This window comes from Salvelinus namaycush, chromosome 21 (assembly GCF_016432855.1).
Source record: "Salvelinus namaycush isolate Seneca chromosome 21, SaNama_1.0, whole genome shotgun sequence".
NCBI lineage: Eukaryota > Metazoa > Chordata > Actinopteri > Salmoniformes > Salmonidae > Salvelinus > Salvelinus namaycush.
The window spans coordinates 23,576,985-23,597,523 of NC_052327.1; the positions used below are offsets into that span (position 1 = coordinate 23,576,985).

A 20,539-nucleotide genomic window follows, 5' to 3' on the forward strand; every position below is an offset into this window, starting at 1 on the left:
TTGCCTTGACTGATTACTTTTGCTACGAATGGCTAATTAACTGGCTTGGTGTATGGCTGAAATCTCCAAACCGCTCTGTCTGTAGAAAGTAGCGCGAGATTTTTAAAGTCCAAGTTCAACGCTATTGAGTCTGATTGGCTGAATAAATTAATTAGCTGGCGATCAACGCCCTCTGTCTGCGAATACGCCTTACTGCAGCTAATATGTGTTATTTATGGGGAATATAATGAGGAATGAAAGTACATAATAAAGTAAACAAGGACGCTCATAGCACAGCAATAAATATGTTACATTAATAATACGGTATAATTGTATCTATTTTAAATATGCACTTCTATTTGCTTTCTGACAGGGCCCTATTCTAATAATCTTACGCATTATTCCCGAGTCCTAGCTTCCTCTCCCTTGAAGTAGGTTATAACTGATCTGACGACTGGATTGGCGTAAGCAAGAATTTTACACAAAACAACCACATATCACAGTTATAGCAAGTAAACACTTTCCTCAATAATGCAGCTATCATCATATCAGCAAACAAAGTTGCTATTGAAGCTCAGTGATTATTTTAATGGAGGAATTAAATATGTATTTAATAAAGTAGTATTTTAGGGTCATATACCTAGTTTTTGGTTGGCTGAGTGGAATTTTCGTTTCACTACCTATTCACTCATTTCCAATCCAAGCTTTCTCTTTTTGTTACATAATTGCTCTCCCATACACACAAGAGGCAAAGGTCGACCACGTGGAATAAAAAGTAGATTCCAAAACTAAACCAGGTATTTTGAGGTGGAGAGAGTGACATTGGCAAAACAGTTTGGGGACAAAAACAAAAAACACTGGCGTTATTTCCTTCAGGCTCTCTGTGATAGTTGTTGTACTGTCTCTTTAATAAGATACCGTAAAGGATCAGGTTGTGCACCGGGTGGTACTGGTATTATTTACAACTGGAAAGAGAGAATTTACAGATTGCGATGATACCCCAGCCCATCATTTCTACATTGCGCAGTGGTGTGAGTTGCTGGCGACATCGAAGTGTTTTAGTAACGGCTTTAAGGCCCCAGGCCTTGGACTTTCGAAGCGTACGTTGTCGGTCTACATCGGCACCTGGTACTGTCAGATCCATGGAGGACATACTGACGAGGGTTGTGGTACCGTTACCTACATACGAGACGAGAGAGAAGTCCCCGCCTCCACCTGAATCGAACAGTTTGGAATTTATGCATTTCTACAGAAGCCTTGAAAAGGAAGAGAAGTCACAATTTCTAGCAACGCTATCACACGATTTTGGTGTGGACCACAAAGGAGTTTCAGAGCTAGCAGGCAAGCTGCTCGACACTCAGTTAAGGGACTTGGCTACAATATTGCAAGTAGAGGACAGGTTACGATACAGTCTGACTCCGCGCTATAAACAGTTGCTTAATCACATAAGCAGAGTTGAGGGGGGAGTGAAGTTCCTGGTGGACCTACGTGCCGATCTGCTTGAAATAATATCATCTAAAGGAAGTGACAGTCCTCACATTCGGGTAAAGCCACTGTTTACAATATTCTATGGTGGCCTGCTAATGTCAATTCACGTAGCGCGTTTTGGAAATAATTGACAGGTGCAGGCAGGAATTCTACACAACAGTATATGAATTTCAGTACTTGGAATCGACTTTTTATTTCTTCTGAGTTTTCGGGAAATAGATAAACAATAAATATTAACACAATTATCTGACTGCACCTGCTCAAAAACTAACGGTCACTAAATGGAGCCAGTTCTACTGCCATAACCAGATAAGTGTTATTGAAAATTGAAGTTTTTCCAATGGAAAATAACATAAAACACGTGATTTGTTTACAAACAAGCTAATAGATTACATGTTTCTATATTTAATGCCAAGAAACAAAACAGATGTAGGTGCCTTATACAATGTAACCAATGTATACTGTAGGTACAGCACATTTAAAACTTGTGTGTCAAAGGCAAATCAGTTGCAGGCCTAATGTACTATACTAAATAAAGGTGTTGACAACGCTGTATGACATGGAAGCCCCCTTTGACCTACATTGGTATGGGTGTCCCATTTCAACTGACTGCTAGAGCAGTTCATCTCTGATCACTTTTGCCCTAGTGAAGAAACTGTGACTGATTCAAGCATTTCAAAATCGTATGGGGTTGTTTTATTTATTTTTTAAGTGTCACGAAGGTCATTCCATGACATTTCAGCAAGCCATGACACCTACCATCTCAGATTTTTCTGAAATTGTTTCTGTAGTTAGAAACAGATAAGATTAGCATTCCTGCATCGTTATTTAGTTGAAATATAATTTGATCTGAGAATTTAAGCCATTTTAATTTATAGCATTCATATAATATTTAATAAATATAGCACCCATCATCTGATTTGTGCCAAACATTTTTCTACCAATGAGTAAGACATGAGGAATCAAAATAAATAGTCAAAAGCTACCCACGGACCCTCCCAGACCCAGTCCTATCCCACCCCAACAACCAATATACAGTATCAGTTCTCTATGTCTGACAAATAGTATGGAGCTGCGGCTCAGAGTATTGTTTCTTCATCCTATGTAATGGACTCTCATGGAATTTGGTGATGCTTTGTCCCCCGTTCAGAGAAGTTAGTCATTGAAGTTGTTAGGTTTATTACCCATCCTACATCCTGATATTACCAGGTTCTGACCATGAGACAGTGCTGCCCCCCTCCATGTTAAAGGGATAGTTCAAACAAATTACAAAATTACATTTTAGTTTCCTTAGCCTGTAAGCAGTCTATGGACAATGTATGACCACAACCCATTCTTGGCCACTGTTTCAAATGCTAACTTTTTACAATTTGCTGCACAAATCCAATGAAAGTCAATGCTACCTATATTAGCATTTTCATGCTTCATATCCAAATCATCTATAAGTAACATAATTGAGTTACATAATAAATGTTTTGATACTTTAGGATGATTTGGATATGAACATGTAAAAGTGATCGTATACAAATGTAAGCAAGGTTTGAAATGCTTAGGCCTATGTATCTGTTTGGGCTTCTTGCGGTCAATTTGCAGTCTACAATTTTTTTTTATTATGTCCCGGCCCCCTGACCATCCCCTCAAGAAGAAAAAAAATCGGCAGCAGCTGAATCTTAAGCTTAAAAAAATATATAAACACATCATGTAAAGTGTTGGTCCCATGTCTCATGAGCTGAAATAAAAGATCCCAGAAATGTTCTATACATACAACAAACTTATTTCTCTAAAATGTTGTGCACAGATTTGTTTACATCCCTTACAGTGCCTCCGGGAAGGATTCAGACCCCTTGACTTTTTCCACATTTTGTTACATTACAGCCTTATTCTAAAATTTATTAAATTGTTTTTTCCCCCCTCATCAATCTACACACAATACCCCATAATGACAAAGCAAAAACAGGTTTTTAGACATTTTTGCTGATTTATATATATATATATATATATATATCACATTTACATAAGTATTCAGACCCTTTACTCAGTACTTTGTTGAAAAACCTTTGGCAGCGATTGCCTTGAGTCTTCTTGGGTATGACGATACAAGCTTGGCACACCTATATTTGGGGAGTTTCTCCCATTCTTCTCCTCTGCAGATCCTCCCAAGCAATGTCAGGTTGGAGGGGGAGCGTTGCTGCACAGCTATTTTCAGGTCTCTCCAGAGATTTTCGAATGGGTTCAAGTCCGGGCTCTGGCTGGGCCACTCAAGGACATTCAGAGACTTCAGAGACTTCAGAAGCTACTCCTGCATTGTCTTGGCTGTGTGCTTAAGGTTGTTGTCCTGTTGGAAGGTGAACCTTCGCACCAGTCTGAGGTCCTGAGCGCTCTGGAGCAGGATTTCATCAAGGATCTCTCTGTACTTTGCTCCGTTCATCTTTGCCTCGATCCTGACTAGTCTTCCAGTCCCTGCCGCTGAAAATCATCTCCACAGCATGATGCTGCCACCACCATGCTTCACCGTAGGGATGGTGCCAGGTTTCTTCCAGACATGACGCTTGGCATTCAGGCCAAAGAGTTTAAAACTTGGTTTCATCAGACTAGAGAATCTTGTTTTTCATGGTCTGAGAGTCTTTAGGTGCCTTTTGGCAAACTCCATGTTGGCTGTCATGTGCCTTTTACTGAGGAGTGGCTTCTGGCCACTCTACCATAAAGGCCTGATTGGTGGAGTGTTGCAGAGATGGTTGAACTCTGGAGCTCTTTCAGAGTGACCATCGGGTTCTTGGTCACCTCCCTGACCAAGGCCCTTCTCCCCCGATTGCTCAGTTTGGCCTGGCGGCCAGCTCTAGGAAGAGTCTTGGTGGTTCCAAACTTCTTCCATTTAAGAATGATGGAGACCACTGGGTTCTTGGGGACCAACAATGCTGCAGAAGTTGCTCATGGCGTGGTTTTTGCTCTGACATGCACAGTCAACTAAGGGACCTTATATAGACAGGTGTGTGCCTTTCCAAATCATGTCAAATCAATTGAATTTAGGTGGACTCCAAGTTGTGGAAACATCTCAAAAATAAAATTGGTTCTGTATTGTTGAAAATCCAATAACATGGTGTGGAGACAAAGATTTTTTCAATTTCAGTAGAAAATTTGATTTTTTAAAGAAAAGTGCAAGGATACCAATATATTTGGCCACAACTGTTTGTGCCAGCTGTTTAAATATCTATCGAATCAGATGTTTTTCCTGTTTTGCTCCCATAACTCCCCAATCTCCTATTGAGGCAAGTTACCAACTTGTACCCACATCAGTCTGTCCGACAAAGGCCTACTTTTCTCCATCTTGGGTGATGTAGGACATGGAGGTGAAAGGACATTTGCACTGAATGGGAAAATTGCTTGAAATCTAATTGGTCATCAATTCGGAAATGGTTGCTCAGCTTGACTCATTTTACCAGCATCTTCCCGCAGTTATTATTTGACCTCTTTACATATAAGTTAGCTCACACAGGGATTTGTTTATCCGTTTATGTTCTGCTGCATCAGCTCTCTACCTGTGTTTGAGAATGATGCTAAATATGATATACAGTATTTCACCCACAGGAGTTCCTTTAAAAAGGTGGCACTGTCAATGCAGTAGGCGAGAACAGCTGACTACCTTACTTTGGGGAAAGAAAAATTGGGGTTTAAAAATGTAATAGGTGAGAGTAAAATAAGAGCCTCTCACCTACAATGTGTCTGTGGGAGGAAAGAAAGAGGTATTCATAAACATGATAGCAATTAAAACAGCGAGTCAAGCAGAATCAAATAGGCCTTATAAAAGTTCTGAATTGCCAAGACTGCATTTACCAAGTAGACTTAGACTTGCTGTTGGTCTATCAATTTTGTATTTTCTCTCACTATTTTCATTCTTCTTTACCTGTGCACAGAATAACCTGGGAGGTGAGAGATTAGGAAAATAACTGAGATTCATATAAATACTTCTGCTATGACTTCAGTTTAGTGGTCCCTTACATTTGACAAGTATATTGGTTGTGGTTTCTCAGAGGCAATTTTAGCCTAAGTCTGTCACATGTCATCTAGGCCTACTGGAGCAAAAGGCATATAGTGTAGTAAGGGCTGGGAGGCTGTCCTGTTGCACCCTGGAAACTTTGAATACACAACTGAATAACTTTGGCTTTGGTTCCTGTTTCATATGCATCACAGTTTCCTTATGGTTCTCTTTGTGCATGCAATACTAGCAACTGTGTAACAACCGTGCAAATTCCAAATCAATGTCCTCAACGGCATATACTGTAACACAAATTCATCGCCAATGAAAGAAAATGAAATTTTCTCTCAAGGATTAGAATCTCTCAAGCTTTTTTTCAAAGGCTCACATTATTGTCACAGCCATTCGGGCCAGTTTAATTTCAAGGTCTTTGATTCCTCAGCCTCTTCTCTTGCTCTCCCTTCTACTTCCATGTCACTAAACCTGACTATTGCAACTCTTCCATTTCAAAGGTTTTTCAACTGCCGCAAGGTCAACGAAATACAGATTTGTCCCTGAGTTTTGCTGTTCTTTTGTGTGACTAAGAATTGGGAGCTTCTTTAACCCAGAGGCAAGGCGGCAGCTGCGGTTGTATGTGTCGACATAGCATGATATCTTAACGCTTTTTCAGGGTTCATCATAAATCTCAGAATTATTTATTTGCTCCTGTTATCAGATTCTAAGTTTGGCTTTTTTTTGTGAGTCATCAAATACACACAAACACACACATCGACACACTTTTAAAATGTGCTGTTTTGGATAAGTTTTTGGCCCTGGGGGTTATGTGGTTGCCTGGCTACCCCAAATCCTTACTCCGGCCAAAAGCTACGCCACGCCCATGGATGTTAGTTTCTTCTCCGCAATGAGGTACAGTATGTAGCGAACATAGAGCAGGGGAATAATTCAGTTGAGTGTATTTCCAGTGTGAAATTCAGCTAGATAAGGAAATATGGATGGGACAAAAAATTGCAAAAATAATCAGAATACAAGATAACTAATGTAAAATATACTGTCTGTAAAAACACGAACAAAAATGCAACCTGTAAAGTGTTGGTCTCATGTTTCATGAGCTGAAATAAAAGATCCCAGAAATTGTTCAAATGCAAAAAAAGCTTTTTTCTCTCACATTTTGTGCAGAAATTTGTTTACATCCCTATTTGCGAGCACTTCTCCTTTGCCAAAATAATCCATCCACCTGACAGGTGTGGCATATCAAGAAGCTAATTAAGCAGCATGATCATTAAACAGGTGCACCTGTTGGGGACAATAAAAGGTCACTCTAAAATGTGCAGTTTTGTCACACAACACAATGCCACAGATGTCTCAAGTTTTGAGGGAGCATGCTGGGAGCAATAGCCACCAGCGCTGTTGCCAGATAATTAAATGTTCATTTCTCTACCATAAGCCACCTCCAACATAATTTTAGAGAATTTGGCAGCACGTCCAACCGGCCTCACAACCGCAGACTACTGTATGTGTAACCACTCCAGCCCAGGACCTCCACATCCGGCTTCTTCACCTGCGGGACTGTCTGAGACCTGCCACCTGGACAGCTGACAAGTATTTCTGTCTGTAATAAAGCCCTTTTGTGGGGAAAAACTCATTTTGATTGGCTGGGCCTGGCTCCCCAGTGGGTAGGCCTATACCCTCCCAGGCCCACTCATGGCTGCTCCCCTGCCCAGTCATGTGAAATCCATAGGTTAGGGCCAATATTATATATTTTTTAAACTAGGCAAGTCAGTTAAGAACAAATTCTTATTTGTCCGGCCAAACCCGGACGACGCTGGGCCAACTGTGCGCCGCCCTATGGGACTCCCAATCACGGTCGGATGTGATACAGCCTGGAATCAAACCAGGGACTGTAGGGACTCCTCTTGCACTGAGATGCAGAGCCTTAGACTGCTGCGCCATTCGGGAACCCAAGTTAATTCATTTCAATTGACTGACTTCCTTATATATGAACTGTAACTCAGTAAAATCATTTATATTTTTTTCAGTATAATTCATGTTTGGTGCAGAATTCTAAGTTTTGTAATTTGCTTTTGCTAAGTGTAGAATTCACAAGCACTTTCAGCTGCTTTGGAAGGGATAGGCATAAACTGTATTTAGGCCCGACAGTTATCAATGTTTATTTTTTGGAGGGCTATGTTAGTGCACATTATTATTGGCAGGTACAGTGTTTGGCTGTTTACTTGCCAGGTGCTGCTGTAGATGGACAGAATAGAGTACGTCTAGCCTTAACTCAGTGTGAGTTTATGCAGGTATAATGGTATGGATTTGTGTGTTTCCCTTTGTATGTGTGTACTGTCTGTTTGTTGAGAGAGCCTTTCTCTGCTATAATGAAGTCAGATCCTTGGAGGAGGACTATACCATGCTCATATGACAATGTGTTTATTGAAGTGTGAGGCCTATGTCTCCCCATATACAGTACCGTAGGCTCCAGATCCATCTGTGCCATCATCACTACCAACAGATATAATGAAAACAAACAAATGCCCAGGAGGTCATACACCCACAAAAAGTAGGCCTTGTAGGTGATCATGGAACTACAGGATTGTGTGACAGCCATGCCTTTGATACCAACCTGTGAGGGAAGCTAGGCTGAATGTTATTAATGCTGCTGTCAGTCACTAGATAGTGTGATGACATTCAGTCATGAATTATACTTAAGTGAACTGATTGAGCTGTTCTCAGTGTTATTAAGCTGACACTAGTTACAGATTGAGAAAAAAAGAACACCTGTAAGCACTATGGCAGCTTGTTTTCAGTGTGCTAAACCCATTTGGATGGCATTAGGTGCTGGGACTGGGAGTGTGGGGCTCTGAGGCACTAATATGCTTTAAATTATCACTTTAATCAGTAAGCAAATGTTTTTGTTAATAGGTAAATAGAAATAGCTTGTTTGTGGCAGCCACACTCTAGCAGCTACATCCTGTATTTGGTTCTGATTAGTCTCTCTCATGACTAACTAATTATTGAGTAGCTGGCCAGAGCACACAGGAGCTTTACCTCTGGGTTCTGATGTTGCAGGACCTGAATGGCACTCTGAAGAGTCTGCTGTCGGAGTGGTTCTCTGTGGGTCTGCTGCGTCTGGAGAGGATCACCTGGCAGTCACCCTGCGAGATACTGCAGAAGATCAGCCAGTAAGAAGCCCCTGTAGTACACACACACACACACACACACACACACACACACACACACACACACACACACACACACACACACACACACACACACACACACACACACACACACACACACACACACACACACACACAGCTCTACAGTGAACCCATGTCTGGCTGGGCTGTGTATGTCCTGGCAGGTACGAGGCTGTCCACCCTGTGAGGAACTGGACCGATATAAAACGTAGGGTGGGGCCGTACCGTCGCTGCTATGCCTTCACTCACGCTGCCATGCCAGGGGAACCACTGGTCGTCCTGCATGTGGCACTCACAGAGGACATCTCTGATAACATACAGGTGAGAGGTTTTATATGGAATACCTCGTTTATTGACTATGAGAGAGAATGTAGAAATTGAGACGTTGGTTTAGCTGTTATGTAGATTAATTCCTCTTTATAGTACTGGAGACCACAATTTGATAGTAGACTGTATGTCTGACTCCAACAATGTTGTTTCTCCTGTCCCGTAGAGTATCGTGAGAGAGTTGGCTACCCTGGACCCGGAGGAGGATGTGAACAAGGTCAATACAGCAGTGTTCTACTCCATCTCCTCCACCCAGGCTGGCCTGCAGGGGGTGGAGCTGGGGAACGTTCTTATCAAGAGAGTGGTGCGGGAGCTGCAGGTGGGTGGAGAATGACATCACACCACTGTTTCTATGAGCAGAATGACAGGCAAAGTCGGACTGCCCCTCTCATGGGCCCCCACATCTGAACACTGTGGAACGTCTCCTGAGTCAATCAGCTGCTCCCCTGCGTCATAATACGTGATTTATTAGCCATCTCCATGGTCAGAGTTTTTTACACTGTTAGTCACTCGCTTCAGTGTCACCTGATGGATTCCATTCTCTCCAGACTTCCACCAAGTTATTATAACCACAACCACTCACGACACCCCAAGCACTTCTGGCCATGGCCAAGAAACAGATGGCAGTCAATCACAACAGTAGTTCAACATAAGCTGGAGGCTATTTCAGTGTGGGAAGAGTGGTAATTATTATAAGATACACATTTCTTGTAATATAACCTAGACATGTTCTTTTTAACCTAGACAAGATAAATTAAACTAAATACTCGCACAATCCTGTATTTCCACCTGCATGTTAGGTGTGTGCTTGTGGGTAAAGAGGGGATTGCGGTAGGATTGAATGCTCTTCTCCACATTTCAGCCAAGATAGAGAGAGGAATATTGACTTTTCAGCTGTCAGACCTAATCATGTTGAGAGGAGAGGAAACCACTCCATGTCAAGGTGCTCCTGCTATAGCTCTTATTAAATGATTGGAACATTGAATGGAAAAATAAGAGCCTCTCAACCTGATGGATTTACATAGCTGGGAGGCTTGTCTGAAAGGTTGAAATGGTCATATCCTGTCATATCCCGCTATAATGACATGCAAAGCAAATGATCATGAAAGCCTTTATTTATTGGAATCTTTATTTATAGTAAATATGGACTCTGTTTTTGAATAGCTTTTTTCTGTGAGTGTAGTTGTTAGTCTGGCAGAGTATAGACTTGTAGGATAAGAGTATGTAGTGTGTTTCTTGTTGAATTGTACAGTAGCCTTGTTTACATTCAATAACGTTAGTCCTGGCCTAAGTATTCTAGCCTCTCCATTGTTCAATCTGCGCTCTTGACATTGGTAAACCGATCTATGAAGTTCTAGGGATGTACATTGTTTTGTAGGGCTTGGATTTTTTATCTGTAGTCCCGATTCCATCTGAACTCTGCAGATATTGAATTAAAGCAGAAATGTAATTTTGTTTTACCACGCCTTTTCTTGTCACCAATGAGTTCTGGCTTTATCCCGAGGTCATGCTGATAACCCCTTATATCAGTAGGACAAAAAACAAAGAAAGATGACATTGTGACTGTGTGCAGTGCCATTGCAGTGTTATGCTCCATATTAAGGGCAATAGAACACCTCTACAGCCACTGAGGGACCACTACAATGGATGGATGATGGGGAGGGAAAGAGAAGGTCACAGTGTGGTTGAGGAAGTAGGGAGGAGGATCCCGTTGTCTTTCAGCATTACTCTCTAGGGCCTTTTCTGTCTCCCTATCATTTGGCCTTACTTATTTCTCTGTGGATTGCATGCCTGCTCTAAGCCTGCTGACCAAGGCTTTACAGTAAATTGAACTGATGAATAGAAAGTGACCTCTTGACATGGTTATCCTCAGATCTACTGACTCGTGTGATGGAAGTACAGAGGAATGAATGAGAAAGAGGGAGAGGTAGAAGGAAAGGCTCACTCCAACATCTGCCTCCAGGGGTTGTCTGACACACTTTGCCTCCTCTGCTGCCTCCTGTGAATCAACACACCACACAGCTCTGTACCTTATCAGCCTAGACAAGAAAGATCCAACATGAGAGGGGGAGAGAAGGCAGGTAATAGAAGAGAGAGAGAGAGCAAGAAAGAGAACTTGTGAAAGAAAGGGGGGAGAGAGAGAAACCTAGGCGGCAGGCAGGCAGTGTATGATGATGGCAGAGAGGCACTAGGGACCAGAGTCAAGAGCTTGGAAGGTATTAAAAGTGAGAGAGAAAGGGAGGGCAGGGTAGAGCAAGAGAATGAGGGGGTCATCCATCTCTATCAATCCCAATGGCAGATATGTGGAGATGGAGTCGATTGGTGCTGTTGCTGTGTGTTGCAGTGGGAAACAAAGCCGTTTGTATCTGATAGGTAGTTCAATGAGTTCAGCTCCTCCGAGAGACACTGGGGTATTACATACTGGGTTCATTATCATTTGTTTTGAAAGTGCATTCCCTTGGACAGGTCCAGAACATTTAAATTTGACAGGATGACAATTTATTATTGAACATATATTATCCAACCTATCTCACCCTTTCCTTAATGTTAATTTTTCATGTACTTTTCTCTCTGTAATACCTCATTGGTATTATTCATTAACTGGTGTAGACAAAGTCTATCCTCTCTGTCTATCTTTTTGCAGAGTGAGTTCCCCCACATGTCCCAGTTCTCCAGCCTGTCTCCCATCCCGGGCTTCTCCTCCTGGTTACAGGGCCTGCTCAGCCAGCACCGGAAGGAGGGCCGCATGGAGCTGCTAACTGAACGTGAGTGGAGGGAGGTGGCAGATGTCACAAACACAGCCCCCGATACCAACGCCCTGGATGCCCTGCGTAAGCTGATCAGCACTGGCGAGTGGACCCGCTCTGAACGCCTGGTCCACGTCCTGGAGCCTGCCCTGATGCGCCTCTGTGCCTGGTACCTCTACGGAGAGAAGCGGCGCGGCTATACCCTGAACCCTGTGGCCAACTTCCACCTGCAGAACGGTGCCACCATGTGGAGGCTGAACTGGCATGCAGACACCAGCCCCCGGGGAGTGGCCAACTCCTGTGGCATCATGGTGAACTACAGATACTTCCTGCAGGAGACCCCGTCCAACAGCGCTGCCTACATGCACAACAAAGTCATCACAGTTACAGAGCAGGTGCTGGGCTTGGTCTCACAGTTTCAGAAGAACAGCAAACTCTGAGCTTCATGGATACACATGTACACCCACACACACACTTGGTATCAAAGATGTCTCTAGGTCCAGGACTGGCTGACTTTACAGCTCTGATCTAATGTGCCAAAACAAAACACGTTGAAAAACATGGAGACGGCCTCCCGGGTGGCGCAGTGGTCTAGGGCACTGCATCGCAGTGCTAGCTGCGCCACCAGAGTCTCTGGGTTCGCGCCCAGGCTCTGTCGCAGCCGGCCGCGACCGGGAGGTCCGTGGGGCGACGCACAATTGGCATAGCGTCGTCCGGGTTAGGGAGGGTTTGGCCGGTAGGGATATCCTTGTCTCATCGCGCTCCAGCGACTCCTGTGGCGGGCCGGGCGCAGTGCGCGCTAACCGAGTGGGCCAGGTGCACGGTGTTTCCTCCGACACATTGGTGCGGCTGGCTTCCGGGTTGGAGGCGCGCTGTGTTAAGAAGCAGTGCGGCTTGGTTGGGTTGTGCTTCGGAGGACGCATGGCTTTCGACCTTCGTCTCTCCCGAGCCCGTACGGGAGTTGTAGCGATGAGACAAGATAGTAATTACTAGCGATTGGATACCACGAAAATTGGGGAGAAAAGGGGATAAAATTATAAAAATGTAAATTTAAAAATTTAAAAAATTTAAACATGGAGACAATTTGTGGAATGATATTCATTTATTTTGTTATTTTCTATTTGCAATCTAGCCCATGTAGCGCATGGATTTTCCTCTCCCTTCCTTCCTGTGTGTGGTGTTATCATCTCTGATAGACTGTGTTTTATGGTGTGAGAGACTGCAGCTAATGAAGCGAGAGACATTTACAGTGCCTTGCAAAACTATTCATCCCCCTTGGCCTTTTTCCTATTTTGTTGTATTACAACTTGTAATTTAAATGGATTGTTATTTGGATTTCATGTAATGAACATACACAAAATAGTCCAAATTGGTGAAGTGAAATAAAAAAACAACTGCTTTCAAAAAAAAAAATATATAAAAAAATGGAAAAGTGGTGCGTGCATATGTATTCACCCCCTTTGCTATGAAGCTCCTAAGTCAGATCTGGTGCAACCAATTACCTTCAGAAGTCACATAATTAGTTAAATAAAGTCCACCTGTGTGCAATCTAAGTATCACATGATCTGTCAAATGATCTCAATATATATACACATGTTCTGAAAGGCCCCAGAGTCTGCAACACCACTAAGCAAGTGGCAACACCAAGCAAGCGGCACCATGAAGACCAAGGAGCTCTCCAAACAGGTCAGGGACAAAGTTTTGGAGCAGTACAGATCGGGGCTGGGTTATAAAAATATATCAGAAACTTTGAACATAGCAAAAAATGTAAAGAATATGGCATCACAATAAACCAGCCAAGAGACGGCCGCACACCGAAACTCACGGACCAGGCAAGGAGGGCATTAATCAGAGAGGCAACAAAGAGATCAAAGACAACCCTGAAGGAGCTGCAAAGCTCCACAGCGGAGATTGGAGTATCTGTCCAAAGGACCACTTTAAGCCGTACACTCCACAGAGCTGAGCTTTACGGAAGAGTGGCCAGAAAAAAAGCCATTGCTTAAAGAAAAAAAATAAGCAAACACGTTTGGTGTTTGCCAAAAGGCATGTGGGAGACTCCCCAAACATATGGAAGAAGGTACTCTGGTCAAATGAGACTAAAATTGAGCTTTTTGGCCATCAAGGAAAATGCTATGTCTGGCGCAATCACAACACCTCTCATCACCCCGAGAACACCATCCCAACAGCGAAGCATGGAGGTGGCAGCATCATGCCGTGGGGATGTTTTTCCATCAACAGGGACTGGGACACTGGTCAGTATTGAAGGAATGATAGATGATGCTAAATACAGGGAAATTATTGAGGGAAACCTGTTATAGTTTTCAGAGATCTGAGACTGGGACGGAGGTTCACCTTCCAGCAGGACAATGACCCTAAGCATACTGCTAAAGTAACACTCGAGTGGTTAAAGGGTTAACATTTAAAATGTCTTGGAATGGCCTAGTTAAAGCACAGACCTCAATCCAATTGAGAATCTGTGGTATGACTTCAAGATTGCTGTACACCAGTGGAACCCATTCAACTTCAAGGAGCTGGAGCAGTTTTGCCTTGAAGAATGGGCAAAAATCCCAGTGGCTAAATGTGCCAAGTTTATAGAGACATACCCCAAGAGACTTGCAGATGTAATTGCTGCAAAAGGTGTTTCTACAAAGTATTGACTTTGGGGGGTGAATAGTTATGCACGCTCAAGTTTTCAGGTCTTTTGTCTTATTTCTTGTTTGTTTCACAATAAAAAACTATTTTGCATCTTCGAAGTGGTAGGCATGTTGTGTAAATCAAATGATACAAACCCCCCCAAAATCATTTTTAATACCAGGTTGTAAGGCAACATAATAGGAAAAATGCCAAGGGGGTGAATACTTTCGCAAGCCACTATATCAGGCCGTGCCATGTTTCTACTTGACAATGTGTGTGATGCTGTAGCACAGCAAATAGGCTGCAGAGCTACTGGAATAAACCATGTTTTGATCATTTGGTTGATCTGTTTAGCTGCAAAGAGGCGTGTGTGTGTGTGTGTGTGTGATCGTGCAGAGCCGGGCAGGCAAAAAAGAGAATAGACACCCACATTGTATAGAATTATGTACAGCAATACAGTACCATATTGTCTCGAACACTGATTGTCACCCTACAATCTCTACTAATCAGTTAATTAATAATGCTTCTACATCTGCATTGCTTGCTGTTTGGGGTTTTAGGCTGGGTTTCTGTACAGCACTTTGTGACATCGGCTGATATAAAAAGGGCTTTATAAATCAATTTGATTGATTTGATTGAATTACTGATGATCAGTCAGGCTATTCTTTAATGAGCTGTGCTCGCAAGAGATTTAACATTTTGAATTTAATTTACAGTATATGTAGAAGTGGTTATGTTCTGCAAAAGGCTAAGTCATGTTTCATACCAAAATGTGTTCAGTCGCCATGGCTGACACCATAGTCATTGCAGAGGGTGTTTGGAAATGTTTGCTACCTGCCACCACTCACTCCCCCCTAGAGACACATATCTGATGTACTGCTACACCAAAGTACTGAACCAAGTGGGACTCATATCTGCCCCCACTCTATTGTTTTGAAAGACTATATCACAGCAAGTTGACTGTGAAATTACATTTTATCTCTCAAAGGAGCCAAACTTTATTTCCGAGCCAGCCACACAGTGTCCCAGAAACTAATGAAGTGAGAAATAAAGTTAAAATAAATGGATATATTTATAGTATTCACTGTAAATCCGGGAAGGAAATCAGAGAGCATAAAAGGACACTGTTTATAGGATGCCCCTGAGAAAGCATTCCTCTCGTGAGACAGACAGGGAGGGTGGACACCTGCTGATGCTCCAGTGCAAAGTCCAAGGCTGTCACACCCTTCACAACCATGGATGAGATTTTGAATGGAAACAACAATGACATATCCCTACCTTTCCACCAAGCAAAGAAAATATTTACTGTTCTATCAATTCAACAACATAGATGGATGGATTTCTGTGGTGTTTATTCTTGAATGACATTGAACTCAAGAACTGGAAAAGTTGTCAACGAACTGGAGCACTGAGTCAACAGAGATATCACAACATTACATTTCCACTTTATGTCCTTCATTGTCAGACAAGAGAAAAGAGCTACAGAGCATGTACATGTGCTTGAATTGATTTGATGTGTGAATAAACCTGTCAGTTGCGTTAATGTACATTTAGTGTGAAGGGTATATATATATATATATAATGTGTGTGTGTGTGTATGCAATGTGTGAATGAGAGCATGGGCATATTATTGCCATCATTATAGGCTGATAAATTCAATTTGAATAGAGCACTGCACGAGAGGGGATCATCTTAGAAGCATTTTTGAATCCCGTAGAAAAGCTGATTTATTCTAGGTACCTCTCAAAGAATTACTAGACCTGTCAGTCACAGCATTACATTCATATTGAAGTCCTGTAGACATCTCACTCTCTATTCAGAATCCATCTCATTTGGCACACACTATTTGCTGCTGCTTCAACACACACACACACACACACACACACACACACACACACACACACACACACACACACACACACACACACACACACACACACACACACACACACAGCTTTCTTTAACAGCACTCAAAGGATGATTACTGACTATGACCGCTATGGTAAAGCTGTATGGAATGGAAACATACAGCTTGTGTTTTCATCAATATTAGGGTGTAAGGCTTTCCTTTTGATACTGTGTAATTTTTACAAAGAAAATGCAAACTGAGTCGTACAAGGTGAATGTGTTGGCATAAAGATGCAAATGTGTGCTGGCCACACTGACGACCTGGCGATATGTCGCAGCATTCTAATCAACACGCCTCCAGCCTCCTGCCAAATCCACATTAACATTTAAGGGCCCATTTGTTAATAAGCAATTACAGACAGAATTGATTAGTAGCCACTTTACACCATTTTTAATGGCTGGAATATGCCATTACAGTTTGGCAAGGTACACAAGCTACAAGGTTCTTTTCCCATATCACAGCACATTTGGACAGCGCATACATCAACCCTCATGTTCCTGCTCTTGATATGAATATTGAGTGTCTAACATGAAACATAGTGAAAATGAGAATGAGCTGAACATATTAATACAGCCTGGTCCAGTCTAATGTCAAGCGGATGGCCTGTCTAATTCATAGCACTGGTAAGTCATGAAATCTTTAAACCTTAAAGTATATTGAGGACCTGATGAATATGGATTGCAAAAGTTACCAGAAATAGAATTTAACACCTTGGTGAGTTCACACAATAAGTCATTGAAACAGTGGATTTAACTGAAACGTCTTCTTAGATGAGACATGAGGAAAGAAAAAGCTTAAAGGGAAAAAGAAATGCATTGGCTGTCTTATAATAGGCCTGAGATTATTCGAGTGAAAGAGAGAGCAATGAAAGGGAGAGAGTAATTGAAGGAAAATGAAAACAGTATGGTATTACAGTTGCAGTAAAGTATTAAAGTCATACCTAGTACTGTGTAGGATGTAAGAACCACTTGGTAGTTTATATATTCAGAAGAAAATAATGTTTTCATGATTATTACATAGGTATAGTACAGTAGATTGTGTGTTAAGGATAGTTTTCAAACATGCTAGACTTGTACTCATACAATGCTATACTATTGCAAAGCAATATTATTATTATTAGTTGATTTTCACACACACCAGGGACCTCAGTAGCTACTTTCTTTCCCATTTTTCTTTCCCCCTTATTGCATCTAAATAAATAGCATAGTGTAAACATTTTAACTTGGAAATGTCCTTTTATCACCATTCTACATCTGTGATCATTATTTTCTATGAATTATTTGACCAGATAATGAAATTCTATTTTCTCTTTACAAATGTAGGAGTTTACACCATATTACTGTACTGAGTGCTGTATGTTGTTTTGCTGTAGCAAGGTGCATTTAGAAAAGCCAAAAAGAGCCAAGCAGTCAATTAACACAGCCATCCTGATTACAATATGTTCTGTTTACATACTGAAGATGTTGCCACCTTTCTCTCTTTCCCCAATGGAAAGTAAACACAAGATATTGAAATGGGAATAGTGATTTGTAAAAAGGAAATGGAATATAAATGAATTGTGGTATTTCTGAAAGGGTGATTGTTTAATTAAAATGCTAAGCCATAGCAGTTTATTCTCCCCTAACTGCACATTGTAGCTGGTGTTTTCATTTGGTTAGGTTCTGTGGGCCACTGTTCTGTCTCTAATCACAATTCTAAATCCACAGTGTCTCCTGAGGGTTAGGCTACAGAAGTAATTAAGTCAAAGAACTCAATGAGGGGGAAAAAACAAATTGTTTGCTTTTGTTTTTCTCTTTTTATTCAAAAGGCAAATAGTAAAAGAGAATCACATCATAAATGGAGGTGATTGTTTTTTTTTTGTAAACTTTGAAAATAGTAATCCCGTCAATTAGCATAATATTGGCAGATTGTCACGATCGTCATAATAAGCGGACCAAGGCGCAGCGGGATATGAAGACATCTTCTTTTATTAAAGATGACGAAACACGAAACGAACACTTTTACAAAACAAAAACAACAAAGAAGCTACAAACGTTCAACATAGACAATTACCCACAAACACCTAAAGCCTATGGCTGCCTTAAATATGGCTCCCAATCAGAGACAACAATAAACAGCTGTCTCTGATTGAGAACCAAATCAGGCAACCATAGACTTTCCTAAACACCTACACTGAACACAACCCCATACATACTAAAAACCCCTTAAACAATACACACACCCTAAACTAGACAAAACACACAAACATCCCCCATGTCACACCCTGACCTAACTAAACTAATAAAGAAAATCAATATAACAGAGGCCAGGGTGTGACACAGATTTTGGACTTGATTAAGTTGTTGACTTGAAGTTCTGTCAATCCTGTTTATGGGAAATAGAAAAAGGAGTTACAGCTATGGGCATAAACACGGACATAACAGGCAAAAGCTACTGGAATGTTTGCACTGGGTTCTGCACCATGTTCCATTGTGTAGGTAACACATGCAATGGTGGTCATAATGCATGAGTACAGCTTGAACTAAACTTGGTCTGAATGAAGTGATACAGTTGCCTACTTCTGGCTACAAAGTCTTCACTATGATCAAGGGTTAATTTAGCTTATTTGTCTAACTGAGCTCCAACGTGAACTCAGAAATCATCACTAGTTCAAAGGTGAAAGGGTAAGAACTAGCTTTTGGCTGTGTGTCTCTGTGGTCTAACTAGGAGTAGTGGGAGAGGGAGGGAGTGAGTGTCCGACCACCCAGGGTTATTTTGATCTAAAAGAGCCTGGATTGTTCCCATCACCTGCAGCTGCTTGCCAAGTGTGGGTCAGGTGTCAACACTCATGCTCATCTGCATAAGAGATATGGAGGCAAATGCGTTGTTCATTTATTAATTCCAGAGGCTGATTAAGGTGAGTGTGTGCCAGCTATTAGGGCCAGTTGGAAAGAGCTGCCATCTTCCAAATTCTAAAAAGAATGGGTTTGAAAATGGTTTGGTAACTTTAATATTCAATCGATGTGATTGTCTAGACTACATTGAATCACATATAAACTTTCAACCCAACCTAAGCCAAATGCACTTCATTATTTTCCACATCACATTCAATCTATAACATATCAGATGCACGCTGCCTAATTAATGTGCCTGTATGTATGAGGTGAGACGTTCACTGCCTAACAAAATATTCTCCACCCATCCTTTGCTCAGTGCCCCAAACCATTCTTCCACAAGAGTTGCATGTAAACACTGACAAGGTCAAAGTTCAATATTCTATCTCTGAGATATTTCAGGAATGTTGAATAATAAGCAATCATATTTCCAGCCTTGATCCCTGACCTTAGGCATTGAATGAATCTGGTCTTATTATGGTCATATCGGCTATGAAGGGCTTTCCTCCATAGCAAAACAGTTGTCTGTAGCGGAGTCATTCATTCTTCTGACAGGTCCCGCTGGGAGCTGAATTCTATTGCCTGTGGAGAAACTAATCTCAAAACCAGGTCATTCATTCGCTGTGTGTGTGTGTGTGTGTGTGTGTGTGTGTGTGTGTGTGTGTGTGTGTGTGTGTGTGTGTGTGTGTGTGTGTGTGTGTGTGTGTGTGTGTGTGTGTGTGTGTGTGTGTGTCTTTCTTTCTGGCAGCATGTGAATGTGCCTGTGTAACTAGTGTGATTGTCTTCATCAGTGATTTTGCAATTGTGTTCCTTCCACAGCAGTGATTGGTGTAGGAACATGTCTGACCGCAGGGCGCGGTTGATGTTTATATGCAGTAATTATGGATCTCAGGACAGATTGATCTGAAATATCCACTACAATCACGATAAGACCTGAACAACGTCAGCAAGAAGTGCCTCCAGACAGTCTCTGTCATTGCGCTTGATTGTCAGCTATAAATATGGCATGGTGATAAAGGGACAGACTACAGGTACCTGCCTGCCCAGAGCTCAGTCTAATATCCAGGCGGCACAGGCGGCCAGTGGCACCTTAATTGGGGAGGACGGGCTCATAATAATGGCTGGAACGGAACAAATGGAATGGTATTAAGCACATCAAACATATGGTTTCCATGTGTTTGATACCATTCACTCCATTCCAGCCATTATTATGAGCCATCCTCCAGGCAATTTGAAGTGCATAGTGCCATGGATGACTCAAATCAAGGAAAGAAAATGGAATAAATGAAAGAAAAGATGGGATTATGATTGCAGGGGGGGGAAGTGACAGAGCACGAGCTATCATTAAATTACACATTCAGGATGGCATTACAGCAGTGCTGAGGGGATTCATTACTCAGTGTGTCAGT

The 20,539-nt window shown here is 41.9% G+C and overlaps 2 protein-coding genes across 3 annotated transcripts in view; one reads left to right on the top strand and one right to left on the bottom strand.

The window, feature by feature from the left end:
- zgc:173742 (DNA topoisomerase I, mitochondrial) overlaps positions 1-1,524 on the bottom strand; it is a 34,910-nt gene extending 33,386 nt beyond the window's left edge. Inside the window, exon 1 of one of the 2 annotated variants that reach the window (XM_039017430.1) lies at positions 620-1,491. The gene's annotated coding sequence lies outside the window, so the exon portion shown is untranslated. Of the gene's footprint in view, positions 1-619 lie in introns of both variants that reach the window. The other variant, XM_039017429.1, reaches the window with a different exon arrangement.
- mlycd (malonyl-CoA decarboxylase) lies at positions 750-12,377 on the top strand. The gene is made up of 5 exons (XM_039017431.1): positions 750-1,523; positions 8,510-8,622; positions 8,805-8,961; positions 9,134-9,286; positions 11,612-12,377. Exons 1-5 carry the CDS (start codon positions 972-974, stop codon positions 12,152-12,154), a joined length of 1,518 nt encoding a protein of 505 aa, XP_038873359.1. The 5' UTR covers positions 750-971; the 3' UTR covers positions 12,155-12,377.
- The last annotated feature ends 8,162 nt before the right edge of the window (positions 12,378-20,539 follow it).